Source organism: Myotis myotis, unplaced genomic scaffold (assembly GCF_014108235.1).
Source record: "Myotis myotis isolate mMyoMyo1 unplaced genomic scaffold, mMyoMyo1.p scaffold_m19_p_12, whole genome shotgun sequence".
Classification (NCBI taxonomy): Eukaryota; Metazoa; Chordata; class Mammalia; order Chiroptera; family Vespertilionidae; genus Myotis; species Myotis myotis.
In genome coordinates, this window is record NW_023416316.1 from 54162087 (window position 1) to 54189203 (window position 27117).

At 40.6% G+C, this 27117-nt stretch overlaps 1 protein-coding gene across 2 annotated transcripts in view; it reads right to left on the bottom strand.

Annotated features, from left to right (window-relative positions):
* MPDZ (multiple PDZ domain crumbs cell polarity complex component) overlaps window positions 1-27117 on the bottom strand; it is a 175935-nt gene that overhangs the window by 19512 nt on the left and 129306 nt on the right. For both annotated transcript variants that reach the window (XM_036331164.1, XM_036331163.1), the window contains 9 exons: window positions 24779-24956; window positions 21969-22079; window positions 17390-17488; window positions 16584-16655; window positions 14237-14399; window positions 11664-11860; window positions 10119-10210; window positions 9810-9900; window positions 4441-4521 (listed from right to left, as the gene is read on the bottom strand). In XM_036331164.1, the coding sequence (XP_036187057.1) occupies window positions 4441-4521; window positions 9810-9900; window positions 10119-10210; window positions 11664-11860; window positions 14237-14399; window positions 16584-16655; window positions 17390-17488; window positions 21969-22079; window positions 24779-24956 (1084 nt within the window). The remainder of the gene's footprint in view (window positions 1-4440; window positions 4522-9809; window positions 9901-10118; window positions 10211-11663; window positions 11861-14236; window positions 14400-16583; window positions 16656-17389; window positions 17489-21968; window positions 22080-24778; window positions 24957-27117) is intronic.

Below are 27117 nucleotides of genomic sequence, written 5' to 3' on the forward strand. Positions count from 1 at the left end.
TCAGGCAATCAGTCATGGAGAGAAGACAAAACTGCACTTTTAGGGCGAACAGAACTCGGTCCTAATTTACTTCCGGCCTAGCTGAAGAAATCTGGATATGCCACTTAATATCTCTAAACCTCAATTTTCTTATCTAAAAAAAAAACAAAAAAGGAATAATAACATTTGCCCAACAGCAAGGCTGCTGTGAGGATTAAGTGCAGTAAGAAAGGGCGTGAAAGCTTGATGCATTACACAAGTGTTGTTCTAACACATATTCCTTCTGCTAATAACTCTACAGGACAAAACCAAGGTTACTTCAGATGAATTCTTGAAACATGCCAGTATTCTGAAACCCCAAACTCTGATCCAGCAGTCAAAGAATCAGCCTTGATGAATAGGAAGGTCAGTGTGATACCACACTGGCAAATCCCAATGCCAATGCAAAGCATAAACAATTTAGTTACCCTGTATTTGGGATTTTCCACAGTAATGGTCTTTCCTATTATTACAAAGAAACCTTTGTTTGAATAAGTAATACTCTATATCTATAGTGAGATATAGATATATTTGTTCTATTATTCTCTATTCACTTAATTGTAGTCAGGAAAGTTCTTTACTATTACAGCAGGCATTTGCTGGCTGTTTATCTAATACTCATTCTCATCTTACTCCTTTGTACAAACTCATGTATTTTCATTAGACTATCCAGTCCCCCTCCCTCTGCTGCCTCAAATAACACACACACTCTCCCCCTCTCTCTTTGCCTATGTTTTCAGTGATGGTGTTCAGTTATGTACACAAACCCTTTGATGTTCTTCCCTTCAAGAAGGGATTCTTGAGTGGGGCTGGGCTTGGTGACTTGATGGTAATAAACAAAATAAAGGAGAAGTGATGATGTGTAATTGCACAATTTTGTCAAAAAGGGCTTCTGAACTTCCTCCTTGCTTTTTTTCTTGGGTCATTTGCCATGCCACGAGGGCACTAAAGCAGTTCCATGCAGAGAAAACAGGCATCTTGCCAGCAGCCCTGTAAGTAAACCGTCTTGGTTGGCTGTAGTTCCTCCAGCCCCAACCGAATCTTCAGACGAGTTGCAGCCCTAGCTGGCAGTTTTTTAGCAACCGTACAAGTGAGTCTGAACCAGACCACCCAGCTAAACTGCTCCCGAATTCCTGATACACAGAAACTGTGAGAATAATAAATGTCTACTGTTTTAACCATTAATTTTGGAGGGAATTTCTTATGTAGCAATAGAAAAGTAGCTCCACAGATAGAGTCTGAATGACTGAAGTTAGTTGCACAATTCTATTCCATGGCTTAGGAAAAGGTATATGACCTGAACTGGTTCAACAGGATGAATTTCAAGAGTTTTGCTCAGAAGTTTGAGATAGTCACTCTATCTCCCAACCCCCACTATATGTGAGAGAAGTATCCCTTGGCCCCCATTATGGTTCGCAGCCACTCTAAAACTATGAGGAGGACCAGTCTTGGGGTCAAGCTGCCACTGTGTACAGCTGTGCAGGGGCAGGAAGAATGGGCCCTTATGACACTGCTGAGCCACATGGTCAACTGTCCTGAGACCACAAATCCCTCCTTTAAGACTGATGGGAGTCCGTTTTTGTATAAATATGCTGCAATCCCACTTAGAATATACTATGAAAACAAATACATACACATCTATAGACAATAATGGATTGTCAGGTAAGTAAGGATAATGGGGTGTGAGTGTTTCTCTCTCCGGAACACTACTGAGGTGTGTTTAGACAGCAGTTATTTTAGAGCAGAGACACAATGTGGATTTTCAAGCTGCCTTGATTTACACTATAATGAAATCTAGTAGCAACCCAGCTACAAAACAGTGAAACTCATTGAAACACAGAACCTTTGGTACCAGCAGAGGTACCATCCACTATTCTTTACTGTGTTAGCCATCAAGTGAATTTAGGAGCTATTAAATGTTCTACCTGAAAATTGTTAAAATACTCCATCTCACTAAGGGACATGTTTGGTACAGCCCACATGAAAATAAACTGTTCTCCTTTATAATCATGGAAAACCACTTGATTCAGTTCACCAGAAGGAAACAATAGTTCGTTTATCTTATCCTATATAATTCTTTTCTAATTGCTCAACTTTCCACCTCACTTCTGCCACAGCACACAGAGTCCTCAAAAATAGATCTTAGAAACTTTGCTTTGAGCTAGTGTTTAAAGCATCATCAAAAAATAAAAAATAGAAAAACATCACCATAAGGGGAATGTGAAACAAATTAAGGAAATATATTTATGAAGGAACACTTGTACAATTAAAGAGCTAAAAAAAAATGTAAACAGGAATTAAACGTAGAAATAAACTAAACAAACTACTCTTATTATCAGGAGGACTGTTTTAAAGTTGGAAGATACCCTAAAATTTAGAAGAAAAACTCTTAATTGTATTTGAAGACTGTCACCATATAAAATTAACTGGATATGAAACAGATCTCTGGGAATCATGTAATGTTGTTACCTGCTTTGATGTATATGTACTTCCTTACACAAAATGTGCTAAAAATAAATCTTTAACAAAAAAAAATATGTCTGTTAAACTGAATTAGCATTTCAGTCAGCCACTGGGTGTACATTTATAAACCACATACACATTATGAGCTTTTTGCTTACACTTATATTTTCCCACTTAAAAAAAAAAAGAATTAAAAAGAAAAAGATAATAGACCTGTCAAGAGAGTTTCTAAGGAGTCAAAACAGAACTCAAAATGACCTGTTACATGATTTCGAATTTTCATACAAAAACTATTCTCTCCTTCCTGCCTCTCCCAATCTTAACATCTTTCCCCTTGAGCACAAACTACGTGTAAGCATGCATTCACTCTTCCCTCCCTAATGCTTAGTATGAACTATGGTACACAATTCCACATAAGATAATGGGAGAGAAAGTGTAAGAGTTATTACTTCTCTCAACATGCAATTGAAATGTTAGATACTATACTCACCTGAAAGTTTAGCATAAGAGATATATTCTTGATTATATGACAAGTAAATGAAGACATTAATAGTAAGCATTATATAGGCCATAATATTGGAGAAATATTTCTAAATAAACAGAGGTGAGATTATGCTAGGTCTTGAGTTATGTAGGATTTGGATAAGCTTTAAAAAAAGCAGGGCATCCTGATATAAGCAAAGGCAAAGAGAGATGAATTCTTAAAATAATTTCCATGGGCTCTTGATTCAAGTCAGTTTGATGAAGTAGAGAATTCTTACAAGGAACATATTAGGGACTTGGGAAAGGTAACACTACCCTGAAATCAGCAGGGGAAAGAGGAAGGTATTGGCTCTCTTACATGGAAATAGCATGAGGGATTCTTGAAGTGTATAGACTTCTTGGTAGAAGAGGAAAAGGCTTTAATGACTTCTGTTCTTTTCTCTCTAACCTACAACACGAATTGTCCATTAAGAAGGACTTCTCTCATACAGAATTATCTATTGTAAAAAAGAATTATCTATTGTAAAAAAGCAACCAATAAAGTCACAGTATTTTTTTCTCCTAAATGCTTAACAGGGTCTGATCATGTGCCAGGCATTATGCCAACCACTTGATAAACAATTCATTTAATCTTTACAATTACCTACATCAAAGATCATATTGTCCTCTCCAGTTTACAGGTGAGAAGACTGAGGCCAAGGGAGATCACACACTGTGTCAAGTGTATACTTGATGAAGTGGGTCCTCAACCCTGAGGCACTCCTTCTAAGGCTTGGCCTCAGCATCATGCTGCACTGACTCACACCTGGAGCGTGGCAGCATCTCACTGAGTACCCTCCTATCCCCCACCCCTCCTCCCTCCTTCTCTTCCCCCTCAGCTCTCCAATGCTCTTTCTGCCTGTACTCTCGTTCATCCACTGTCCACCTGCAGACCAGCATGGCCCTGCAGCACCTAACAGCCTGTATAGGTTTCTATTCAGCAAACTACTTCTTTAAAGTGGTCATTTGAACTTAAGGTTCTGATCTTCTCAAAAGCAAATTCCTCACTGTCTATCAGTGAAACTTCTAGAATTGGAGCTTTCCATTTTATGAAGGAAAAGAAACCATCATTTCTGTTTCTTTATTCTTTTATTCCTGCCTTGGCAGATCCCTGGTAAATAGATCAAAAGAGGGACCACAAAATCTCGTACCTTGGGGTACCATAAAGGAGGAAAAGGAGGGTCCCTACTAAAGTATCAGTTAGCACAGTGGTTCTCACCCTTCAGCGTTCATTGCAGTCACTGAGAAGGCTTAGTAAAACACAGGCTGTGGGCCACCCCGTTACTCAGTAGGTCTGAGTGGCCCCAAGCACCTGCATTTTTAACAAGATCCTAGGTAATGCTGACTGATGTTGCTGATGGAGACCACACTTTTGAGAACCAGTGGATGAGGACAGCAATGTGAATATCATTTCACTCCAATTCAAAGCAGATTTACCTTGGGAAGCTCCAGATGTTGCACGTTTGTAAATGAACTGAAGTCCACAGCTGCATCGGAAGTGGCAACACTTGGTTCAGCCTGACAGAGAAAGAAATGGCAAAATGGGCAATGGAGTGTCGTATCTTTTTGTTTGTTAAATTATAAGAGCCACTTAGTCAAAATCATTTTATGTAATGCAATTCATTATTACTATTTGGAGAGAACAATACACTCTCTCCGGAACACTACTGAGGTGTGTTTAGACAGCAGTTATTTTAGAGCAGAGACACAATGTGGATTTTCAAGCTGCCTTGATTTATACTACAATGAAATCTAGTAGCAACCCAGCTACAAAACAGTGAAACGCATTGAAACACAGAACCTTTGGTACCAGAAGAGGTACCATCCACTATTCTTTACTGTGTTAGCCATCAAGTGAATTTAGGAGCTATTAAATGTTCTACCTGAAAATTGTTAAAATACTCCATCTCACTAAGGGACATGTTTGGTACAGCCCATAGGAAAATAAACTGTTCTCCTTTATAATCATGGAAAACCACTTGATTCAGTTCACCAGAAGGAGACAATAGTTCGTTTATCTTATCCTATATAATAATCCAATCTAATAAAAGAGAAACATGGTAATTGGCGTACAACCGCTACCCTTCCCATTGGCTAATCAGCGAGATATGCAAATTAACTGCCAGCCAAGACAGCGGCCAGCAGCCAGGCAGCTTGAAACTAACATGAGGCTTGCTTGCTTCAGTGACGGAGGACTACAACGTTCCCCGCCTGCCTTGCCGGCCTCTCAGCCTGCAGTTTCAAACATTGTAACAAATATAGATGCTAAACAAAACCCCAGAAACCAGCTTTCAGCTGCTGGGATCTCAGAGCTGGAGTTGATACAGAGTTTCGATTATAAAACCGAAACAAACCAGATACCTGCTTTCAGGAGTGGAGGCCTAAGAGCTGGAGCCTCAGAGCTAAAGCTGGCCCAGAATAAAAAAAATAAAAGAAAAAAAGCAGCAGTTGGGAGCTTCAGTCCCAGCCTGAAAACAGCCCTCAGCCCCTCACCCAGACTGGCCAGGCACCCCAGTGGGGACCCCCACCCTGAAGGGTGTGTGACCAGCTGCAAACAGCCATCATCCCCTCATCCAGGCTGGCCAGGCACCCCAGTGGGGGCCCCCACCCTGATCCAGGACACCCTTCAGGGCAAACCAGCCGGCCCCCACACGTGCACCAGGCCTCTATCCTATATAGTAAAAGGGTAATATGCCTCCCAGCACTGGGATCAGCGGAGTCACGAGGCCTCCCGGCACTGGGATCAGCATGACACGGGGCAGCGCCCAAACCCCCTGATCGCCCTGCGGCTCTGTGTGTGACAGGGGGCGGGGCCACAACCTCCCTATCCGCCCTGCTCTCTGTGTGACAGGGTGCGGCGCCCCAACCCCCCCGCCCCCCACGGGCCCTGCTCTGTGTGTGACGGGGTAGAGCCATAACCTCCCCATCGGCCCTGCCCTGAGTGTGACAGGGGGGGGCTCCCCCACCCCCTGATCGGCCCTGCTCTGTGGGTGATAGAGGGCGGCGCCCCAACCCCCTGATCCGCCCTGCCCTGAGTGTGACAGAGGGCGGTGCCCCAACTCCCCTATCGGCCCTGCTCTGTGCATGACAGGGGGGAGATCCCCAACCCCCTGATTGACCCTGCTCTGTGCGTGACAGGGTATGGAGCCCCAACCTCCCTGAAGGGCCCTGCTCTGTGCATGACAGGGGGCAGCGCCCCAACCCCGATTGGCCCTGCTCTGTGCATGACAGGGGGGAGCTCCCCAACCCCCTGATGGGCCCTGCTCTGTGCATGACAGGGTACGGAGCCCCAACCCCCCTGATGGGCCGTGCTCTGTGCGTGACAGGGAGTGGTGCCGCAACCGCCCCATCGACCCTGCCTTGAGTGTGACAGGGGGTGGTGCCCCAACCCCCCAATTGGCCCTACCCTGAGCGTGAGTGAGGGTGGCATCGCAACCTCCCGATCCGCCCTGCTCTGTGCATGACAGGGGAAGGTGCCCCAACTCCCCAATCGGCCCTGCTCTGAGCCCGACCAGGGTCTGCACCTAGGGATTGGGCCTGCCCTCTGCCATTCGGGAGCCGGCCTAAGCCAGCAGGTCATTATCTCCTGAGGGGTCCCAGACTGCGAGAGGGCACAGGCCGGGCTGAGGGACCCCCTTCCCCCCCGAGTGCACAAATTTTTGTGCACTGGGCCTCTAGTCCTATATAATAAAAGGCTAATATGCAAATCGACTGAACAGTGGAACTGGTTGCTATGATGTGCACTGACCACCAGGGGGCAGATTCTCAATGTAGGAGCTGCCCCCTGGTGGTCAGTGTGCTCCCACAGGGGGAGCACTGCTCAGCCAGAAGCCAGGCTCCCACACTGGGAGTGGGCCTAAGACATCAGTCGGACATCCCCAAGGGCTCCTACACTGCAAGAGGGCACAGGCCAGGCTGAGGACCCCCCCCACCCAAGTGCATGAATTTCATGCACCAGGCCTCTAGTGTATAGATAAAGCCCAATGCTTATATGTTTATTGAGGGAATAGTGTTTCCTTTTCTCACTGATGACACTCATGGCTCCTCTAATTTTCTCACTCTTTTTTTCTATTACTTCCTTCTATTCATCTGAAACATGTAGCCAAAGCTTTTCCAAATAAAAATAGGACTTCCACCAAAATCTCTTTTTTGGTCACCTTCTGGCCACTGCCTTCTTTGTTCTAACTTCTTACCCATTATTTGCTTTCTCAGAAATCACTAATAATCTCCTAATTGCCAACTCCAATGGACATTCTTTATTCATTTTCTTACCTCTTTGCAGTATTCAAGGTTGTAGAATATACCCTTCTATTTTTTTCAATGTTTGGGTGGGTTGTTATTTATATACTAGAGGCCCAGTGCAGGAATTTTTATACACTGAAAGGAAATCAATTAGAAGAAATATTTTAGAGGCCAGGGAGGGACCGCGGTAGGAATCCAGGGAGTGTCCAGCCCAGGGGTGGGCAACTTTTTGACTCGAGGGCCACAATGGGTTCTTAAACTGGACCGGAGGGCCAGAACAAAAGCATGGATGGCGTGTTTGTGGAACTAATACATGTTAACACTGCTGCTGAAGGAGCGGAGGGGAGAGCAAGAGGGGGATGGATCGAACGGGCTGGATCCGGCCCGCGGGCCATAGTTTGCCCACGGCTGGTCCAGCCTATCTTGCCCAGTCCTGATTGGGGCTGACTGGGCCTGGCAGGCCAGCCTGCAGGGGATGGGGGGGGCTCCAGGGTGTGTCTGGCTCGTCTCATTCAGTCCCTGTCAACTGGACCTCAACAGAAAGCTAACCTACCAATTGGAGCTTCTGCCCCCTCGTGGTCAGTGCGCATCGCGGTGACTGGTCGAGCAGTTGTCCAAACGGTTGACCTATTAGTTGGGCACTTCGCATATCAGGCTGTTACATACATACTACAGGCCTGGTATACGAAATTCGTGCACAGGGGTGGGGCGGTCCCCTCAGCCCAGCGTGCACTCTCTCCAATCTGGGACCCCTCAGGGGATGTCCGACTGCCAGTTTTTGGCCTAAACTGGCAGTCAGACATCCCTCTCACAATCCTGGACCACTGGCTCCTAATCGCTCACCTGCCTGCCTGCCTGCCTGGTCGCCCCCAGCTGCCCCCCCTGCCGGCCTGGTCACCCCTCATGGCTCACCCGCCAGCCTGGTCGCCCCATGCAGCCTGCTGTTCAGTCATTTGGTCATCCCTCACTAACCCCCCCTGCCAGCCTGGTCGTAGGCAGCCATCTTGTGAGGGCATGAGGGTTAATTTGCATATTATCTCTTTATTATATAGGATAGATAGCTATATCAGCTTTAACTATAAGGGACAAAGATGATCCATGGTTTTTTTTAAATACTTTTAAATTGATTTTTAGAGAGAGAGAGAAAAGAAAAACATCCATGTGAGAGCACAACATCAGCTGCCTCATGTGCTAGGAGCTTGCAAATGGCGGGGGGGGGGCGGGGGGTGAGAGAGGGGCATGTGCCCCCTGATCTGGAATTGAACCAGCAACCTTTTAGTGCACAGAGCAATGCCCAACTAACTGAGCCACACTGGTCAGGGCCCATTCTTCTTGAAATGTGGTCTCATCAGCTGTTATGCAGCACGTCCACCTGGCTCTACTTCATCAACTCTGACCATATGTATCAGCCTTCTTTCTGATTGTTATTACATAATCCTGACCTTGGCCCTGTTCTCTCTAAATGTTCTCTGTAGTCAAGTGCCTCAGCTTTCACACCAAATCTGCATCTAAGAGAATTCATCTCTGAACTCTAGACCAAATGTCCCAATGTAAACTATACTTCACTCTTAGGTTGCCTAAATACATGTCTTCTAGTTTTACAAATATTTATTCCTCTTTTTATTTATTTATATATTTTGATAAAAGTCACCCATCCATCAAGTCACCAAGTCAGACATCTGGAAACCTTGTACATCTTATCTGTTTCACCTGCCAGTCTATTATACCCTGCCCAAAGAACAGTACCTGATAGAATCAGGCAGACACGCAATAAATATTTGCTGGATAAATAAATTCTCAAATATTCATTTTTCCTTAATGACTACATTTAGTTGAGGATGAAGTAATGTCAATTTGGGTCCTAAACATCTGATGTCACCATTTCCATTTTTTATTTTATTGTTTTTTTACATTACTTAGAACCTTATTTTCTTTCTCCTGAACTACTCTTATAATTTTCTTATTACCCTTTACTTCACTTCCCAGCAACTTCTGATTTTTCTCTGCTCTGCACCATTTCCAGCAATGTCTTCAAAAATTACAGTTCTGATTCTTTGAGTTCCCAACAACATGGCCTCCAAGACAAAGTCTTCATCATATTCCTATGACCTGACCCATCTCCTTCCCTTGACAGTGACTCTGCCTCACCAGCTCCCCATCCCCCGCCTCACGCTGTTCAGTATGCTCTGCAATTTTTAATTGTCTGTATTTGCCGGATCTTCCACACCATTCCTCAACCCTCTGCTTCTTTGTGCCCCCAAGTCTTCTACTTCCAACCTACACATAATCTCCTCTATAACATCCTATTCTCTCTCCCTAGAGGTGGAATTGGCACCTCCTCTTCTAGTGCCTTCATTATTCCCTATGTGAACTCTACTAATAGCCTTCATGTTAGTGGTGAGCTTGCTTACTCGAGCGCTTCTTGTACTGGGCTATACCCTCCATGGGGGCCAAGGCTATGACTTATTTATCTTTTGACAGCCTTGTAAGGGTTCTATAATTGTTTGAATTAAGAAGTGGCATATCAATCAAATCTTCCAGAGAAACAAACATGAGCTACATACCTCCTTATTTTGAAGGTTCTCTGAGGTAGAAGGCAAAGATTCCACTGTATTTCCAGGACACACAGCCATCTGACTCACTGCATCTCTATTCCTAAAAGGAAATGCATTGACCTATCACATCATAACACTTCACATTATTTCAACATTTTACTTTAAGATTCAGAAGGATTATTACAGAAAATTCTGTAACCCCAAAGGCCTGGAACTGCAACACTAAAACATTTATAAATGCTTTATTTTCATTCAAAAATAACAGAACTGAAAGGCTAACGAACATTTTTTAGTAAACCAGAAAAAGAAAATGCTCACCTGATGAAAATTATTTTCACTTTAGAAGGGGCACATTTAATGATTGAGGAAGCATTCTGATGACTTCTTCCATATAAAATTTGCCCATTGATCTATGGGAAATAAATATCATTAATTGAGCCTGGAATTTTAATTTTGTAAATTTTTATCATCCTATCTAGCTAATGAAATATTTTTTTTATTTTAAACTAATATTTCATATATATATTTACATAATAAAAGGGTAATATACTAATTAGACTAGACATCCTTCCTTCTGGACAAAGCCGCAGCGGGCGGAGGCCACACTAGAGGCCCCCAGCCATGGTGGCAGCAGGCGGGGGCTGGGGCCAAGGGCCTTGCATGAATTTCATGCATTAGGCATATATATATCCTTTCCAGAACATGAACCTGACTTTGATGGTGAATAAAGAAAAGCTCATTTAGAAGCCAACAATAAAATGGTGTAATATGGCCTGAGCTCCAAGAGCTGAGGAGGCAGCACTTGGACTGACTGAAGGAGAGCAGACAGTGAGTTCCCTGGCAGGCACTGGGCCTCAGTGCGCTTTGTACAAAGCAGGGGCTCTGTGGGAGCATGTGTGACCTGCACAGAGCATCCAGAGAAGCCCTATACTGTTGTATTTTCTAATTAGTCTGAAAACTCAAGGCTTGGGCATGGGCCACTGGGAGAAGAAATGCTGACAGAACTAGGATGTGGCAGTACATTGTGTCTATGCAGCACAGCACCTGATGAAACTGCTGGTCTTCTAGTCCAGTGGTCGCCAACCTTTTGGACCTCACGGACCACCAGTGGTCCGCAGACCACCGGTTGGCGACTGCTGCTCCAAAGGTTTCCTTACACCAGCGGTCGCCAACCTTTCGAACCTCACGGACCACCAGTGGTTCATGGACCACCGGTTGGTGACTGCTGTTCTAGTCATTCAGCCATTGCTGACTGAGCCTTTCTAACCAATAGAGAAATACACAAGTACGGGAAGAACATTAAGGCAATACAAAAACGTGGATCCCAGCCTACAGGAGGCAAGGGCAAACAAAACAAGCAGATATAGTTCTAAAACTATAAAGCATGGTCCACAAGTTTATTTTGTTTGGAGGGCTGAATTACTGTTTTAGTTAGACTTAACCTTGACCCCAATGCACCCAACATCTGTCACTTGCACTATTAGGGATACAACTTTCAGAATGTCCAGTGGGCCAATCTCATCATGGGGATTGATCGGTCATCTGGATTTTCAAAAGCTCCTGATGAAAATGCAGCACACACACAAAAAAAGTTTTTGAAGTGTAATCTTTATTACTGTCTTGGGGCAAAAATTGTTTCTGGTGCTACATTGCCATGACCTTTCAATGGAAGTTAATGGGAACATGGACACTACTTAATAGAGATTTGCTTTAGTGCCAAATTTGCTGTAATGCATCTATTTTATTAGGCAAGCGATAGTTTTCTCCATCACTCTATGAGGCCCAGGTGAATTTTCTAGAAACTAATGCTTCCTCTGCACCGACTCTGCAAAAGTAAATTCAGCATTTTCCACAAGAAATTACCTCTAGAAGCTCATCTGCAATTTGTAACCGACCATCTTTCCCAGCTGCTCCATTGGGATCAATCCCGACTATAAAGACACTCATCCTGGATCGATCTTTGTTCCCAGCAAGACTTAGACCCAAACCACTTCGACCTTTCTCCAGTTCAATCATATGCAGCTCGCCGGCCAGAGTCCCATAACGTTCTCTGATATTTTCTGCACATAACAACAGTAAGAGTATAGGTATTGAGAGTTAATTCATAGTCAAATGCTACTTAGAATAGCCTCAAAAGGGCATTATTTGTACCAAAATATGCTTGGCAGTTAAGAAAACCAAAGCAGAGTGGCCACCTGGGTTTCTAGGACTACCCAAACTTTAAGGAATTTCTTTGCATTCAGGGTGCAGGGAGTATAATGTCTAGTTAACTGGTGTACCTGCGTGATCAGGTCCAAGAGTGGTCACATTAACAAACTCTCAGCTTGTGATTAAAACAGGAATTTAATTTATCATTTTCAAAGGAGAACAGAACACTGAGTATTCATCTTTTAAAAAATATGTATATTTTTTACTGATTTCTGAGAAGGGAGAGGGAGAGAGATAGAAACATCAAGGAGAGAGAATCATTGATTGGCTGCCTCCTGCACGCCCCATCCAGGCATGTGCCCTGACCAGGATTTGAACTATGACCTCTTGGTTCATAGGTTGACACTCAATCACTGAGCCATGCTGGCCAGGCGAATTATTTTTAATTTATATTTTTATTGATTTTTAGAAAGAGAGAGGAAGAGAGATTTGTTGTTGCACTTATGTATGCATTCTTTGGTTTGCTTCATGTGCCCTGACCAGAGATCAAACCCGCAACCTTGGTGTACTGGGACAATGCTCTAACCAACTGAGCTATCCATCCAGGGCAGGAGTATTCATCTTGATTGGTCCGTGGAAGCTTTTCTCTCACAGGAAAATCTACACTGCATGTCACATCATGTTGCACAGTTTCTTGGTCCATATATCCATACAAAAGGGAACGGGTTCATTATTGCACAGAGACATCAGGTCAGGAGAATTCGATGTACCTGTCCCAGCTTTCGGACACTTGTCCTAAGTAGATTAGACCATTCGTATCTCCCACCCCACATGTTCAATAGTTAGAATTTATTCTTTAAACTGAGAAAGCAAAGCCAAGTGTGGGGTCCCAGCCACAGGCGCAGTGGAGGAATCAGCCAGTAGCAGCACTAATTGTCAGGCTGTGAGGGAGCCATGCTAGAGGCCCTGTCCCAGGGAATCCACTCAACCACAGCTCCTTGACACATCAGTAAGAAACTGCTTTCTTAAGCCATGAAGTTTCGGGTAGCTTGTGACATGACAATAGGTAACTGAAATATTCCATTTAATGTTTTCCTCAGAGTATATTCTGGTGGATTAGTAATATACTCTAATTTCATTAAAAATAGACTGAGAACTGTAAACTTTAGAAAATGTTATTACATGGCTGATGACACGTATTCTATATTGATTCTTAATTGGATCAATTTCACAAACTGCCATTTCCTGAATCCTAGAGTTTAGCAACACACCTTTTACATTCTTATCTTCTGAAAAGCATGCCATTTTTCTTAAAGGAAATAATTATATATTTTAAATGAAACTTTTTAAAGTACTGACACAGTTATAACTTTTGGCTGAATTTTTAATATTACCCTATGAAATGGTTTATCTCCTTAGGAAACAAGAGACACAGCCATGATCCTAGCAACAGCTGCCTTTCCATACTTCCTGCACATCAGGAATTGTGGTCAGTATTCCTCAGACATTATCTAATTTAATGTTAGCAACTGGAGGTAAACGCTGCATTTTATTTATTTATTTTTTTAAAATATATTTTATTGATTTTTTACAGCGAGGAAGGGAGAGAGATAGAGAGTTAGAAACATCGATGAGAGAGAAACATAGATCAGCTGCCTCCTGCACACCCCTTACTGGGGATGTGCCCGCAACCAAGGTACGTGCCCTTGACCGGAATCGAACCTGGGACCTTTCAGTCCGCAGGCTGACACTCTATCCACGGAGCCAAACCGGCGAGGGCTAAACGCTGTATTTTAAAGAGAGGGACAAACCACTAAGCTAATGCTTAGAGGTGGTTAAACAACTGCCAAATGCCCAAAGTTGTTATCTCAACAATTATACTGTATTACCACCCTCGTAGTGAAAACACCAAAATTCAAGGCATACTATCAACAATGGGAAGACTCCGAGACCTAGAGCGGGGAGATGACTTGTTCAAGACCACAAGAAAGCTGGCCCAGTACTAGCTTCTGAGAGAGTGCCCCGCCCTCTTTAGTTCTCATAAAAATGGCAAAGTGGGCTTTCACAAGAATGCAGACCAGAAGGAACGGAAGAAAATGATTTCATGCCTTGGGAATGCATGCTGTATTCAAGCAAAAACAAACAGTGTTTTTTTTTCCCCTACACAAAACTGCAGTATTAATAACTAAAGCTGAAACATCCTTATTCATCCAGGGCATCGGCATTGAGAAACGCAGAGCTATTTTAATACCTCTGACAATTAAATGCATTACAAAAAGACAACTTACTCCAGCTGTAACCAAACTCATCCTCTTTGTCCCCTTCTTCTGAGACCCTGCTTGCAGATGACTGGGCATGATCACCGCTCATTTCTGCAAATGCTGAAGGAGGGGGTAGAGGCACATTGCACAATGGAGCCTTCTCTGGCTCTGGTTCTGACTGACTGGGTGCCTGTGGGAACAAGAGGAATGCTGTGGGTATGTGCAGATCAAAGGGAAAAAAGCTAAGGAAATGAAATAAGAAAATAATGTCAAAAACAAAAAACTGGCTTTAAAAGATATGATGTATAAATAATGGGGGGAAATAGATATATTTACAAATTGGTAGACAGGATTCAGGTAAGCTTCATACAAACAAAGTGCTATGTTCAGAAAACAATTCATTAAATTGTTACTTGGTATTTTAAGGTGATAAACTATTCAATAACTTAAATAACTTAAGATGAAAAATTATACAAACTTCCCCTTCTGGAAAAGAAGTTTCATTCAAAAGTTGTCATAAATGTCCAGGGGTCTGGGCAAGATTTGAGGGGGGGGGGGGAGTGGTCTAGAAAAGTCTTCCAAGAAACTAGAAAAAAATAGCCACGGATTAATAAAAAACCAAAGACGTTCAAAGCTTATTAGTGAGACTACATATAAATAATTTTTTATTGCTACCGAATCCTCTCTCCAAATGACTCAACGCATCCCTGAAAATGTTACACGTGCAAGTTCATCTCCCAGGGAGCCAGCTTGTTAGCATGGAGCACACAGACGTGGATCTGAGGGACAGCACCGTCATTCCCTTGCCAAAGTAGCTCGGAAGGTAAATGAGAAAACATGGGGAAAAACTGCATAGAATGGTGCACTTGCTGCCACAGAGGTCCTAATCCAAAGAAAGGACTTGGTATCATCAAGTTGCAGAAAATCAAACAAAATATTCAAGTTTAGAAGGACCTTAACTCAATGAATTCATTTTGTGGATTAATAACCTGAGGCCAAGAAAAGTGAAATGTTTTGTTTAAAATCACATAGTAGCACTAGAGTTCTTTTCGCTTAATTCTTAACCCAACCCAATGCACTTTCCATCATGCAGGCTGTCTCGTCCAATTTCCACCGTAAGATAGTGAGTACCTAATTCAAAGCTCAGAGATACCTGGCTGAAGTTCTAATCCTGGCATGACACTATCCCTGATGCCTTGAATCTCTATTATACTATCTTTCCTTATTTTACCTTTCATTCTACACAAAAATCCCTCTAATATGCCTTATTTTATTTTATATGTGTATATTTGGAAAAAGGGCTGTGATTTAAAAAGAAAAAAAAACTTCTTACAGAACACACAGAATGACAGGCACAAATAATTAGGGATTATTAATTGGTGTCAAGATTCAGAATACCAGAACATACACCTAATACTAAAATTACATGGCACTGAATGTAATATTTCTTTAATGATTCAGAAAGCCCTTCAGGATTCTAAGCTACGACACAATGATCATAATAAACACAAATTACTACTGCTTTTCTGGCAAAACTTATTGATAGAGACTTACAGGGCAATTGATTTTTCAAATTACAGAATGTGCTGTCTTAAAATATTCAGTTTACACACAATTGCCCAAACAGACAAGAATCATTAGTGCAAACAACATCCTTGTTACCTCCCCAAATGCTGGGCCACAAAACTCTCACATTAACAATGTACAAATAAAAAGTGAACAAACAAAAAACCTAATGCGACCCAATAAAGGTTCATTAAACATACTAAGTTGGTGGGGAATATGTAATTTAAAATTTTTCTAATTAATATAAAAAAAATTACTTCTCTGTAAAAATAGGAAATGTTAGCAAACATGAATTAAGCTCATTTAACTTTTAAAAATAGAATAAAATTAAACTTTCCCATATTTTAATAAATTGATGGGTACACATTTTATAGATATTACTTACTGCATAATTGTTCTGAGTTGTTATTTTCCTTAAAACAAACAAACAAAGTCTGCTTGCCTACAAACTGTTCAGGATCTTAGGCATGTTTCTATGCTGTGAGTATAAATTGAAACGGTGCCCTACCATAACTGAGGAATCATAAAAAGAATCCACGCCTGTGTTTACCAACGGCAACCAGGTGTTCTATTTTACTGCCCCTAAAACATTGATTCTCACTGAGATAGTATAGTAGATTGTCACTGACACTTCTTAAAAATCTGTTAATAAAAATGTAGCTGTTTAACAAAGATGGCTTAGTTTTCATTGGTAAACATGCAACTGCACTTGAAATCACTCCATGCAATGTACGCACACAGTGTAATGTACACACACAGCACACGACAGCACACCACATACTCATGAAAACTTCACACCAGGACAAACCTTAAATGGTGTGGGAGCAAAAGGGTTAGTTGGGGAACAATGGAAGACAACTCTACTTGAATTCTGCAATTCCTACAGTAACAGAAAACATATTCCTTCAGAGATAGTCTTTGGTTTTACTCGTTACAATACCATGAAATGCCAATGAATATTCATAAAATGCTTCCTGAGAGAAATTGTTCACAGCTTTCTTCCTTTTCACAATCGCATTATAGTATCTTTATCCTTGCAATTTTTTTCCAGTTTTGGATTTATAATTCCATCAGTTACGAGAATATCCCAAGTACAGATTTACAGGCACTGAAACAGCTACACATTTCCTGAGTCAGGCATTTACATGGATGCACTGTATGAATATTCCACAGACTCCTACACGTACACAATTTTCCGTGGAGTGGTTAACTCCTAGGAGAGCTTTTAGGACCACCTTATTTTGGTTTATTAAACATTTAAACCAATACACAGTTTTAAAGAAATTATGTGACAGTGATACATATATTTAACAAAGACTTCATAGTAAGTATCAGAAAATTTAACGCACAGCAAAATACAGAAAAGGCACTGAACTCACAATTATCCCTTCCTCTTCAGAAGGACCATCTAATTCAGCTATAAAGATGTTCTGGCAAGAAAATGTGCTTAAGAAAGGATTTACGGTACATGCCCACTCCAAGCACACAGTTGTCGTGTTTTGTTTTTCTCCCCTGCCCAAATCTAGTAAACAGTGAACTGGGACAAAGGCACGGCAGTAACACAGAACAAAACATGTGCAAAAGGCAAGGGCAAGACAATGGGCATTCTCCAACCTTGTCAGCGATGAACTGCAGAGAATCAGCAAATGGGTTAGTGCTGCTGAAGTTGTACTGAGGGTAAAGGCTGTGCGTCAAGGAAGGCAAGGGGGATTTCTAAAAGGAAACATAAGAGGCACTGAGCCCAAAGAAATGGATCCCAAACAACTCAGTTTTAAGAACAAAGTACTTACTGGTTTAAATAACTGTGTAAAACTAGATCCTGTCAGATCTAGTATTAATAATAACATCTTATGAAACAGTCTGGAACGAAAGGTTTATCTTTAGTGACCGGAATCTACACTTTGATCTCAATCTGGCCACAAAACTATGTGGGAAATGAGTCTGTCCAATGGATCCCAAATTTCTTTTGTTTTCACTGAATGACTTCACTCTCTGACAGATACACATATATTTGCCCACTTTATATAGTAATATATGTCCTATGTGTATCAGTAACTATCTTTCAAAATTGAAATCATATCAGTTTTCTAACTTTATATTTAAAAGCAAATTATGCTTTTTTGGTAAAACAAATAGTTTATCTTTTTTCCAGAATGCAAATTAAATATTTGTCTGCTAGTTCAGGGGTAAACTTCATTAGTCTTTTCATCTCATTTCCCAACAAAGAAAATTATCATATTTTGACTAGATGCTAACTTTGCTTAAGATCAATAGTATTTTTTAGTTAAAAACAGAAATCAACAATTTTTTTTAAATGAACCACCATATGGTATGTTTTCTATTTCTGCCTACTTTTTTGTGAAGGTAGAAATATTGATATATATTTTTAAAATTCCCTATAAAAGTTCCCACATTACTGGGGCATTTATGAGGCTCTTAGTAACATTGGAAATGCGGCCTTAGAGTGCTTCTCCTAGGTTTTGTGGCTTGCCTGCGATATACCAAGCTAGGACTAGTGCCTTTGAATATGCACATTAAAGGCAGGATGACTGCCAGACAGAATTTAGCATTTTCATAGTTAAAAAAAAAAAGTAATTTCCTTAGCACAATAAATTCTCCTCTTCATACCCACTATCTTTTTCTTTTATTGACTACATCTTTCAGGAGAAACTGCAGACATTTAAAATTCATTCTGGCTCCAGTGAAATGTTTGTGTTGCTTCTCTCTATAAAAAAAAGCTCTCCTGGCAAGCATGGAGAGTGGGAGAGGCCGTCACGTGACACCCCCTGCCTGGGAGCACTCTCTGGGGAGACTGCCTTCGCCCATGCTAATGCTGGTGCCACCTCACCCTTCAATCTGCTCTCCAGCAATGTTTCTCCTACACAGAGGAGACGGGAAAAGGAAACGGGCACCATGACATTTCTGCTCATCTCGACTTGCGCTCTGCTTTTCAGCTGAAAATGCCAACTCCTGCTTTACAAAAGAGAAGATCACAAATGCCTAGGAACGGGACCGCATATTACGGGGGAAGAAATGACGAGGCAGAGATCAGAAACGCTTCCTAGGCAGAAAACCCAATGCTGCGGAAGATCGAGCTTATTTCCAGTCTGCACACACGGAATTATTTGGTTGTATATTTCCTTTACAATTCTGCAGAATCACATAAAATAAAACCATAGTGGCAAGAAATACAATATGTAAAGAGAGTTCTAGTTTTTTGTGTTGTTTTGGGTTCTTTCTTCTTTTTTTTTTCATATGTAGCTCTTATAGGATTAGAATTTGGCCCAAGATTAGAATATAAAAGTACAGAATGAGCACAGCAAGGGAAGTGGTGGATCAGTCTGCTATTAAGGAAAGATTGATAGAAAAAGACTATATTTTTATTAATAAATTGATGATGAAACTTCTATTTATAGCTCCAAGGGCTGATAAAAATAGAAATGTTATTAATTAAGAAGCGGCATGGGGAAGACAGAACCATTCTCTGGCCCATGTTCACGGGCTCACGCTTGCCTGTGATGGTGCAGCCAGGCGGAATTCTGTGAAGTACCCGCTGGAAAAATGAACAGGGCTGGGCCTGGGGCTGGGGCTGGGGCCGGGAAGGCTTGTTCTTGAACAGTCTGAGAGCCACAGACTGGCTTTTCAGCCTCTGGGTAAGATTTCCTTTAAGCTCCATTCCATCCACAAATACAACATTTATCATGAAGAGACTCTTAGGTATTTGTGATTTTTTTCCTTTAGATTATGGGAAACTCGATTTCTTTCCATAGGGAAGTAAATTACTGAATACAAAGTATCTCTCATTTCAAATGCAAAGTTAACTCTAATTTCCCAAAGCAAAATGCATATGCAGAGAAGGGGGAAAAAAAATGCCTGTACCCTGCTCAGGATCCCAGCTGGATCTCTGTAATAAGAAACAGATTCACAAGAAAAAATTATATACATATTGATTTATTATAAGTTTTAAGTGACACCGACCCTTCAGGAGGAAATAAAGACCCGAAGAAAGGGTTAAACCTGCGTGTTCTTCTACTAGGATGGATGAAGAGTGGGTGGTCAGGGAAAGTGTCATTGGACAAGAGAATATGAGTTAAGTGGGGTGAACCAGGGGAGCGGGGAGGTCAGCAACATCTGTCCATTCAGGTTCCTCTCAGCATCCCTCCACCTTGGAGACAAGGATGCTCCTCTCTCCAGGCAGGAAGGGCACCTCCCACTGAGAGTCTTACAAGCTGCTTCAGGGGGAGAAGGGAAATCAGTCATTCCTGTAACCGCCTTTTCTCAAATTCCTTTAGCTTAAAATATTCAACAGCCAACATGCCGTATTTTGGGGTAGCATGTCCCGAACCCTTTTTGAGTAAATATGTCATTCTACGCAAGATTTATTCTGGAATAATTGCTATAAAATCAGGCATCATTATACCACATATAATGAAACAGGACTATTTTCCAGGTGCATGAAAGAGAAAAAACAAATAAACAAAAAAACCCACTTCCCAGCTCATTAGCAAATGTGACTGGCATTGAAAGAAATGTTTATAGTTTAAGTTTTAAAAAAGTAATATGGAGAATCCTATTCGGCACTTTATAGTATTGTCCTAAATGATAGAAAAGTTTGAAATTAAAAGTGAAACAAAAAAAGAAAGGAATAAAACCCACCCACACAAAAAATAGCTTTAACTTAAACAGCCATTTACCAACATTACCATGCTGTGTCTGTGTTTAACACCACAAATGGAAACAAACGTAGAAAGATTTATAGTTATTTAAACAAACTGAATAGCATATGAAAAGAATGCGGTGTGATGCAGCCCTCCATTTGGCAGATTTTCTTATCTGAATGAATAATTATTACCTAACAATAAACAACTGAGTGATTACAAACTGCAGATGTGAAGATAAAGGCTTACACTGAGAACTACTAAATTCACTCCTTACTGTACACTCAGAGCAGCGCTACACCTGTCCCGACAACAAAGGGAAGGACCAGTGGGACAGATCTTGTCACTTTTATTCCACGGCTCAGAAGACTGACAGATCTCATCCACAGAGCTGTGTGCTACGTCTCTTCCATCATTTGGGCATTGATATCTTAAATCCTTAATTTTAAAAGTTCAATGTATTTTCTATAAAAATTCCACATTTTAAGTTTTAGATCATTCTTTTACCTACCCTCACACATATTGACATTTTCCTTTTAAAGACAGCCAACCCCAGAGGCTAATAAAAGTTCTCTTTGAGAACCAGCCTGTCAGGGATTCTTACTTACATCTAGGCAACTCCTGTCTTTGGTGTGCAAGCCCTTCAGTGAACATGTATGTTTCTGAAGAACTTTCTAAGGGGTTTGCGGTCCAAATATATTTAAGAACTGCTGCACGTTAAAATAGCTTTCTTTTTACTGAGGCATAGAGAAGGCATCGAAAAATAATTTTAAACGCTTGGCATGATCTTCCTCTTCAGCAACATTAGGGCGTATCAAATACACAAAGCCTCACGTAGTATCGTCTCCATCAACAACTTTCACTGAACGCACTTATACTTTTAAAATATATTTTTGAAGCCATTTTACCTGTGATGACTGATGGTAAAATGAGTTAGGAGGTTTCTGTCCACCATACAGTGATGAAGGGCTATACAGTGATTGGGGCTGGGAGGTAGTAGTCATGAAGTCACTGGTATAGACACATACAGTTGGAACAAAATCCACCATGTGGAAATTTAATGTTCAGTGGGATAGACAAATGCAGTCAAGATCATTCACAGGTGATCATGGGATTGCATAAACTAGAAATTCTGTCTAAGGAAATAAATTTATAAAGAAAATGTAATCTCGCTGGCTTCTAAGGGACTTCACGAGAGGTCCTGGACTATTAACCTGAAAAAGACTACACCACATTCCTCTTGTAAGTACTCTGTGACTATAATGACATTAACAATTGTCCACCTAGATATCATTGGCCACCGATGAATCCTACCTCCTGTGTGTTGAAAACAGACTTCAAGTGCTTAGTAAACAAGATAGGAGGGGTTTCCACAACAACTCAATGAAAAAGACAAGCAAAACAATCTTTCACAAGTTTCCTGAGATTTCAAGACTCGGTATCTTTGCTTCCGGAGACAACTTGGCCCTTGAGACATTAGATTCCGAGTTGAACACTGCGTGGATATGCCTCCCTTGCCCTCTGCGTTTGCTTACCCTTGGTCTGTTTATAATGCTCTGTACCATAAAGACTACAGGGTTGCCTGCTTTCCGAATGGCTTCCACAGCTTGCTCATGGCTTGCATCTCTGAGGTCCAGCCCATCCACCTGCAATGGAAGGCCTCAGCTTAACATTTCAAGAAGCTAGAGAACAATAGAACAATTTGTGGTCTGGAGTTCTGAGGATCCAGGGGGAGGCTCCTGGAAAATCAGTGTCAGAACAAAAAATAACTACGGCTGTCTGTGAGGCTTCCAAACTTTTCATCTGTTCAGCAAACTTGCGGGCCCTTGTTTTGGACACAGATTTCTGTCTTCAATAATCAACTGAAATAGTCATCAATTAGAATCAAGGCTCTGCTTCTGCTTTCCTTACACTGCTTGGCTGCTCCTTTAATAAATCAGCATAATTAAAGAAATAATATAAGGGAACTAACTGCTTAGTAGCACTAACATCATCATGAAAGTCACTGTACAAATATTTTACAAATTCATTAGAGTGGTTTGGGAAGTGGTGGCTGATACATCGTGTATTTTTCTCTGTACAGGGATGCTTGAAGTTAAAAACAAAATGCTGGCGTTCAGAAGTTACAGGTTATGGTGAGGTTAGTTTTGCAAAGGAATCTGTGCAGTAGACATGACAGGAGCTAGAAGCCAAGAAATTGTGCTTACTTGTTAGTAATTCTTATACAAATAGGTTGGAAATGAAAGTTATTTGTAAGCTTTTATTGACCATGGTTTGTGAGGGAGGAAAAGAGTTTGAAAGGCCAAATGCTAATCCTGTTAGAAAACTATAGGATACTATATAGTTTTATCACTTCCAATTACCACAATATGGTATGTACAACAAAATAGCAAAATCAGAGTGGACACACTTCTGGAAAAGAAAATTATTATTTCTCTGCATTACCATATTTAAAAAACACACATATTTAATTGAAAACCTCCCTCAGATTGATACTTAGGTGATACTTAACATCTCTTTCAGTGGGTCTTGAAAATGAGTTCTAATGTTTTATAGAATAAAAGTTATATTAGTGAGTACTATACATCCCATTAGTGGGAAAGTTTAACAGGACATTTAATATCTTTGCTCATGTTCAAAGAACTCTACTTAGAAATCATTTGCAGGTCTCTACTCATCTAATCTACATATATTTTCAGAAACTCTTAGCAGAAACATGTTACAGAATCCCTAGAATTTCAGAAGCCTAAGGCTATCTTATTTATGAGAAAAGCCCCAAAACATAACAGCCCTCAACAAACCACTGCTGAACAACATTCAGTATTTTACCACTCACACAAAAATTCTTTTCCATTCTAAAGTGATACTTTAACATTCTTAATACATTTAAAAGATATTTTGGTGCAAACTATGATCAATCCTTTCCAGAAATAATTATAAATATTTCTTACTTTTTTTACTTAGGTGAAAGATATTTAATAATGAAGTATTCATAATATAAACTGCCTTGTGATAATCTAAAAATGGAAATTTTAGGTAGTACTCCAACTAAAAAAGAGCTCTTTAGAAGAAGGCCATCTAATCATCTAATGAGAGGTAAGTATACAGGAAGAGAGAGAAAACCCACCATTCTTCCTTGTAAGTGGTCAGAGGAGGAAGAAATATACATAGCCCTTGCTTTTTCCCAGTAATAATAAATCAATCAAGGAATAAACAAAGAAGTCCCCCAAATGCTAATTTTAAAATAATAGTTAATGTGTAACCTTCTTCTAAACAATTAAGGCATTTTAATGTGTAAGCTATATGGACTTAGAAAATGAGGGTCAATCATTTGCATAAAGTAAATATAATTGTCATTATAATAGTGAAGCAATCGGTTTCCATTTGGAAATTGTCTCTTTTAGTTTACTCTGTAAATCCTAACAACTCAGCAAATCTGGGGCAGGTATCTCTCCTCTGTCCTCTTTACTTAAACCATGCTCTCCTGATCAAAAAATGTATCACACTGCTCTGCAGTGACTTAATTGTCAGGCCTGTCCCACCTGGCAGGCACAGTGCCCTGTGTACTGTGGGATGCCCAGAGCCTGCGACAGCACCTGGAATGCAACAGCTGTTCCAGAAATATTTGTTAAGCAAATGAGTGAGTGACTCCTGAGGGAAGAGTCTATTTAAAATATTAAACTTTGATTTGAATTAAAGTATTAGGTACAATTTGACCAAATGCTTCTCTCTCATATATAACAAAATACACTTATATGTGTACACACATGCGTGGGCGTGCACACAGCCCTGAGTGATGAATGGAAAGCACTGAGGAGGAGAAAAACCTGTGCTTAGATGAGGATGGGGGCATTTATATGCAAGGTAATCAGGGTCTTAGCAAAAAAAAAAAAGACTCACTTGGAAAAAAATTTTCATCCAATAAAGTTTATAATGAAGTAACTATAAAGTGGTTTTAGAAATAAAATCTCATTGGAAACTTAATTATGATGAACATATTTTTTTTTGTGTGTGTGTGTATATATATATACTATTAAAGAATTATTTCCCCAGGAAATTTGCTTTGCTCTTTTAACCAGAACTTACTTATTTTATCTCAGAGCCAATGTTTTAAAACTGGTTGGTTGTACCTTCAGACATCAGTCTATACATCAAGATATATAATCTGTCACTATATTTTGAAGAGAGCAATTATGGGTGGAAAGAAACAAATAAGAAATGCTTTAACTGCGGGCACATTTTTCTCTAATGTTTGGTCAAGTAATGGTGTAATGGTGATGATTCCCTTGGTAGAGAGCATGGAAGAAGGCGACGATTTTAGCTCAGAAAGCTCAGTGGAAGGTACCTCGACTATTCTATCTCCAGGTTTCAAGGTTCCATTTTTGCCAGCTGGACTATCTTCAAGAACATGTTTGATGAAAATGCCCCTCATCACTTCACCGTTGCTTAGTCGACTCCCCATCCCTCGTCCACCAACAATGCTGATGCCCAAGGACTTGCTCGGTTCTCTCCAAAGTTCAACCCTGTAAAAAATAAACAAAATGTTAATACATAAAAAATAAATGAAATAAAAATAAGAAAACAGAGGGGGCAAGTTCATAACACTGGATTAGGCAATTTTTTTTAAATTTTTAGAAATGACACCAAAAGCAAAGACAATAATAAAAAGAATAGGCAAACTGGACTTCCACAAAATTAAGAACTTTTGTTTATCTAATGATACTTAGAGTAAAATGGCAACCCACAGAACAGGAGAAAATATTTGCAAATTTCATATGTGATAAGGGATTAATACCCAGAATATATAGAGAAACCCGAAAACTCAAGAACAAAAATAACCTGATTAAAAAATGGGCAAAGGACTTGAATAGACGTTCTCTAAAGAAGGTATACAAATGGCCCATAAGTACACGGAAAGATGCTTAACACCACTAATCATTAGGAAGATGCAAATCAAAACTACATTGAGATGCCATCTCACACCCATTAGTATGGCTACTTTAAAGAAAAACAAAGAAAATTTGTGCTGGCAAGGAAAATTTAGAGAAACTGAAGCAATTTGTACCCTTGTGTACTGTTGGCAGCAATGTAAAAAAGCTTATAGCCACTAGGAAAAAGGTATGGACATTCCTCAAAAAATTAAAAATAAAGTTACCATATAATGCAGCAATTCCATTTCTGGGTATATACCCAAATTAATTCCAAGCATGGTCTTAAAGAAATATTTCTACAAGCACTTTCATGGGAATATTATTCACAATAATGAAAAGGTAGAAGCAACCCAAGTGTCCATGTACAGATGAATAGATAAGAAAAATGGTATATACAAATAACGGTAAATAATTCAGTCTTTAAAAGGAAGGAAATTCTGACACATCCTACAACATAGAATAACCTTGAGAATATCATCCTAAGTGAAGTAAGCCAGCTAAGTGCAATAAAGCACAAGTACTATGTGATTTCACTTATATGATGTATCTAGTATAGCCACATCCATATGGACCTAAGAAGGGTGGTTGCTAGAAGGTGGTGGAGGAGGAAGTGGGGAATTACTAAATGAGTACAGAGTTTGAATTTTACGATGAAAATAGTTCCATAGAGGGATGGTGTTAATGGTTACACAGCAGTAGGAACATTCTTTTTTATTATTATTATTATTATTATTATTAGTTAAGGTATTACAAATGTGTCCTCATCCCCCCCATTAACCCCAATCTCCTCCCCCCCGCCCTGCACACTCATGCTCCCATCCCCCTGTTGTCCATGTCCATTGGTTTGGCTTATATACATGTATACAAGTCCTTCGGTTGATCTCTTCCCCTCACCCCCGCCCTCCCCTACTTTCCTTCTGGGGATTGATAGCCTGATTGCTGTTTCTCAGTCTTTGGGTCTGTCCCTTTTCATCAGTCTATATTGTTCTCTATAATCCACAAATGAGTGAGATCACGTGGTATTTATCTTTCTCTGACTGGCTTATTTCACTTAGCATAATGCTCTCCAGTTCCATCCATGCTGTTGCAAAAGGCAAGAGTTCCTTTTTTTTTACCACAGCATAGTATTCCATTGTGTATATGTACCACAGTTTTCTAATCCATTCATCTGCTGATGGGCACTTAGGCTGTTTCCAAATCTTAGCTATGGTGAATTGTGCTGCTATGAACATAGGGGTGCATATATCCTTTCTGATTGGCGTTTCTGGTTTCTTGGGATATATTCCTAGTAGTGGGATCACTGGGTCAAATGGGAGTTCCATTTTTAGTTTTTTGAGGTAGCTCCATACTGTTCTCCACGGTGGCTGCACCAGTCTGCATTCCCACCAGCAGTGCAGAAGCGTTCCTTTTTCTCCACATCCTCTCCAACACTTGTTGTTTGTTGATTTGTTGATGATAGCCATTCTGACAGGTGTGAGATGATAACGCATTGTCGTTTTGATTTGCATCTCTCATATAATTAGTGACTTTGAGCATGTTTTCATATGTCTTTCGGCCTTCTGTATGTCCTCTTTCGAAAAGTGTCTATCTAGGTCCATTGCCCATTTTTTTATTGGATTGTTTATCTTCCTTTTGTTAAGTTTCATGAGATCCCTGTAAATGTTGGAAATTAAACCCTTATCGGTGGTATCATTGGCAAATATGTTCTCCCATGTAGTGGGTCTTCTTGTTGTTTTGTTGATGGTTTCCTTTG